Below are 3,418 nucleotides of genomic sequence, written 5' to 3' on the forward strand. Positions count from 1 at the left end.
TATATACACCAATTACATCGAGGAAAAGCCAATTTAATGAACTAAAACAACACACAAAAACTGATAAATTCACATATTCACTTTTCATTTATTTCTTGAGCAGTCAAAATTTTCGACGCATTCCTGCGACCTGGTCACTGGTACAATTTCATCGTTACTGTTTGAAATTTAGTTGATTGCACATTCATATAGGCCTCAGACTTCTTATTTACTTCCTCTTCAGCTTATAGGTATGTGTGAATCTGCTTCGAAAATGTTTCATTGCTTTCTCTTTTCGCCATCAATCTTGGTTATCACTTGAAGTTTCCATTCTTTATCCGTTTAGCGGTTAGTATGTCTCATTCATTATTACCACCATCTTTGATCTGTTTTCCTTCGTTTCTTTCTCTCATCTCCTTCACTTGTCTTGATGTTTATCTTTGAACTTATGTAGATGTTTTCCGCTATATATAAATATAACGTATTTTAGTACATATTCTTGTGGTACAAGTCTACAGAAATTATATTCTTGCTATGCAGATGAAATTGTATTTTAAGCAGTGCAGTGTAAATATTAAAAGAAAATTCAAGACAATGAACGATAATTGGTTGCAGATCAAATATTATATTGGATCTACCTACCAGGTTCTTATTTGGAGAACCTCTCTTCTAAATAAGTCACCTCCCCACGGCTAAAATATGTAAGTCTACCCATCACACACAGCGGTCTTACGACACTTGTCTCTATGTCTGTACATATGTATATATATACATATATATATATATATATATATATATATATATATATATATATATATATATATATATGTGTGTGTGTGTGTGTGTGTGTGTGTGTGTGTGTATGTATGTATATATTCATGTATATATATATGTATATATATACATATACACACACATCCAAACACATACACACATACACTCATATATGTATGTATATATGAAAGTAAACAAACAAAGTTTGTTTTTAGAAGCGTTGAGATGTATTTTAAGATACAGAAATAAATTTATTTCTCAAACGCGTGATAATGCTATAAATAGCGTGATCAGGATAAATTATCCATACATTGTAGAAAAATACGTTACTGGTCAGCCATGAGACTCGAACTCACATCTCTGTGATGTATATATATATATATATATATATATATATATATATCAGGCTGAATAAAAAAGTAAGCAACGTTTTGAAACATGAAATTTAGCACAATATATTTCAGGGATGCAGAAATCAAAGTAAGTACCATTACAATCAACACATTTTTGCCAATCTGTTACAAGTCTGTTTATTCCGGTCACTTAAAAATCTGATGTTTTGGAGCTGATGAACTCTTTGAACACACTTTCAGCATCGGTTTGATTTTTGAACTCCTTCTCTCACAGGAAACCATCAAGGTTTTTTTTTTTTTTTGAAAAAGTGGTAGTCGGTAGGAGAAAGGTCTGTGGAATAAGCTGGTGGGCGGGGAGGGAACTTGAAGCCAAATTCCCTCAACTTCTGGAGCATCATTAGTGAAATGTATGGTCGAGCATTGTCATGAGGAATGGTTGACACTCTTCTGTTGACCAGTCTGGGACAGGAGTAGCAGTTTTTTTGTTCATTTTGGCAATTTCATGACAATATGTTTCTGCAGTGATGGTTTTTCCAGGTTTTAAGAAGTTATAGTGAATGAGTCCAGCAGTACACCACCAAGTCAGATGATCTTCTCAGAAAAGTTGTTCCTTAATTTTAAGGGATCCTTTTTATTCATCAAATACGTGCGTGCGTGTGTTTATGTGTGTATGTATTTACTTATGTATTGCACGTACAGTAGCTTGGTGTAATCAATTTGTTGTCTTCTATTATAAAAAGGCAAGTGCTCTATGGCCGGGATTTAATAACTTCTATCGGAGCCGCTTGACATCAAGTACTCAGTCTATCAGGTGTGTCCACCTTTTCAAAACTTCTTTACAAATTTTGGCTCTTTAATCTTTATTGAATATCGAATGTACTGAGGAGATTACCTCTTAAAATGAGACACAATTTCCAACCAATAAAATAACACAGTGCATACTCTTACGAAATCGATTTAACACCAACGGCTCACTCAACTCACATTGTAAACAGTTATTACTGGATAATATCGCATGACTCACATACCATATACTCTATACCCCCACCCCTGCTATTAAGACATGAATCACGTACAAAATACGAATACCCCTTCAAACAAAATAGTACAGCTCACAGCCAACAAAGGAGCTTCTATGCGCTCGCTCAACATTCTAGAGATAGTAGCCAAATTTCCTCATCATTTCCTCAAATCACACCCTAATATGTTACAGAAAAACATTGCAAAACGTAGTCCTAGATGGAATGGTCATGACCAGAATTCCTTTAGTCATGGGTCTGCTTAATAAGGAATCACCTGAGACTATACAGCAAAAGACAACCCACGCTATACGAACTATACACAACAAATAAAACACTAAAATAACCAGATACAAAAACAAAAAAAGTGGCACTCCGTCGATTACGACAACGAGGGTTCCAGTTGATCCGATCAACGGAACAGACTGTTCGTGAAATTAACGTTCAAGTGGCTGAGCATTCCACAGACACGCGTACCCTTAACATAGTTCTCAGGGAGATTCAGTATGACACAGACTGAGACGAGGATAGCCCTGTGATGTACAGGTATGTACAGATGCTACGCATTTTTGCCATCTGAGTGGGCTGGAGCAACATGAAATATAGTGTCTTGTTCAAGGAAACAACGCGCCGCCGGGAATCGAACTCATAACCTGATGACTGTCAACCGAATACCCTAACCACTAAGCCACGCACCTTCTACAAATAAAACAAAGCCCACGACAATGCAAAATTTATATGAACCTGAATTCCCGAAAGACAATGCTGCACACGTCTCAGGAAGAGGAGGAGCATCTTGCGATGCAGTAGATACTCGCCTCAAATATAATGAGATATGATGAATATCATATTATCTTCTATTGTCACAAGGCCTGAAATTTGAGGAGTGGGGTCAGTTCGATTATATCGACTCCAGTAATCGATAGGTACTTTATTTTATGGATCACCAGAAGGACGAAAGGCAAAGTTGACCTAGGTTGGATTTGAACTAGAAGCGTAAGCTATTACCGTATGACATTTTATCAGGCGCTCTAGCGATCCTACCAAGGGTAATAATGGTTTTGGAAATGAAATAAAGAATACTTACGGTCTGCACTAATAGACTGAATGAGACTTGTTTTGCTCACTTCTGACGGTTCCCAATTCTGGAAATATATATATATTTATATATAAATGGAGACGTTCAGTATTATATGTCTAGGTTTATAATATAATCATGTGTCTGTGGGCATGCTAATATATGCAAGCGCGCATGCATATGGTGTGTGTGTATGTGCGTGCGTATTTGTGGGG

At 36.3% G+C, this 3,418-nt stretch overlaps 1 protein-coding gene across 2 annotated transcripts in view; it reads right to left on the reverse strand.

Moving 5' to 3' along the window:
• LOC106871563 (uncharacterized) overlaps nt 1-3,418 on the reverse strand; it is a 30,738-nt gene that overhangs the window by 12,307 nt on the left and 15,013 nt on the right. Inside the window, exons 4-5 of one of the 2 annotated variants that reach the window (XM_052965937.1) lie at nt 3,213-3,270; nt 69-443 (exon numbers count right to left, since the gene is read on the reverse strand). In XM_052965937.1, the coding sequence (XP_052821897.1) occupies nt 349-443; nt 3,213-3,270 (153 nt within the window). In that variant the 3' untranslated portion in view covers nt 69-348. Of the gene's footprint in view, nt 1-68; nt 444-3,212; nt 3,271-3,418 lie in introns of those variants that run through there. The other variant, XM_052965938.1, reaches the window with a different exon arrangement.

The sequence above is a fragment of the Octopus bimaculoides genome, chromosome 2 (assembly GCF_001194135.2).
Source record: "Octopus bimaculoides isolate UCB-OBI-ISO-001 chromosome 2, ASM119413v2, whole genome shotgun sequence".
Lineage (NCBI taxonomy): Eukaryota > Metazoa > Mollusca > Cephalopoda > Octopoda > Octopodidae > Octopus > Octopus bimaculoides.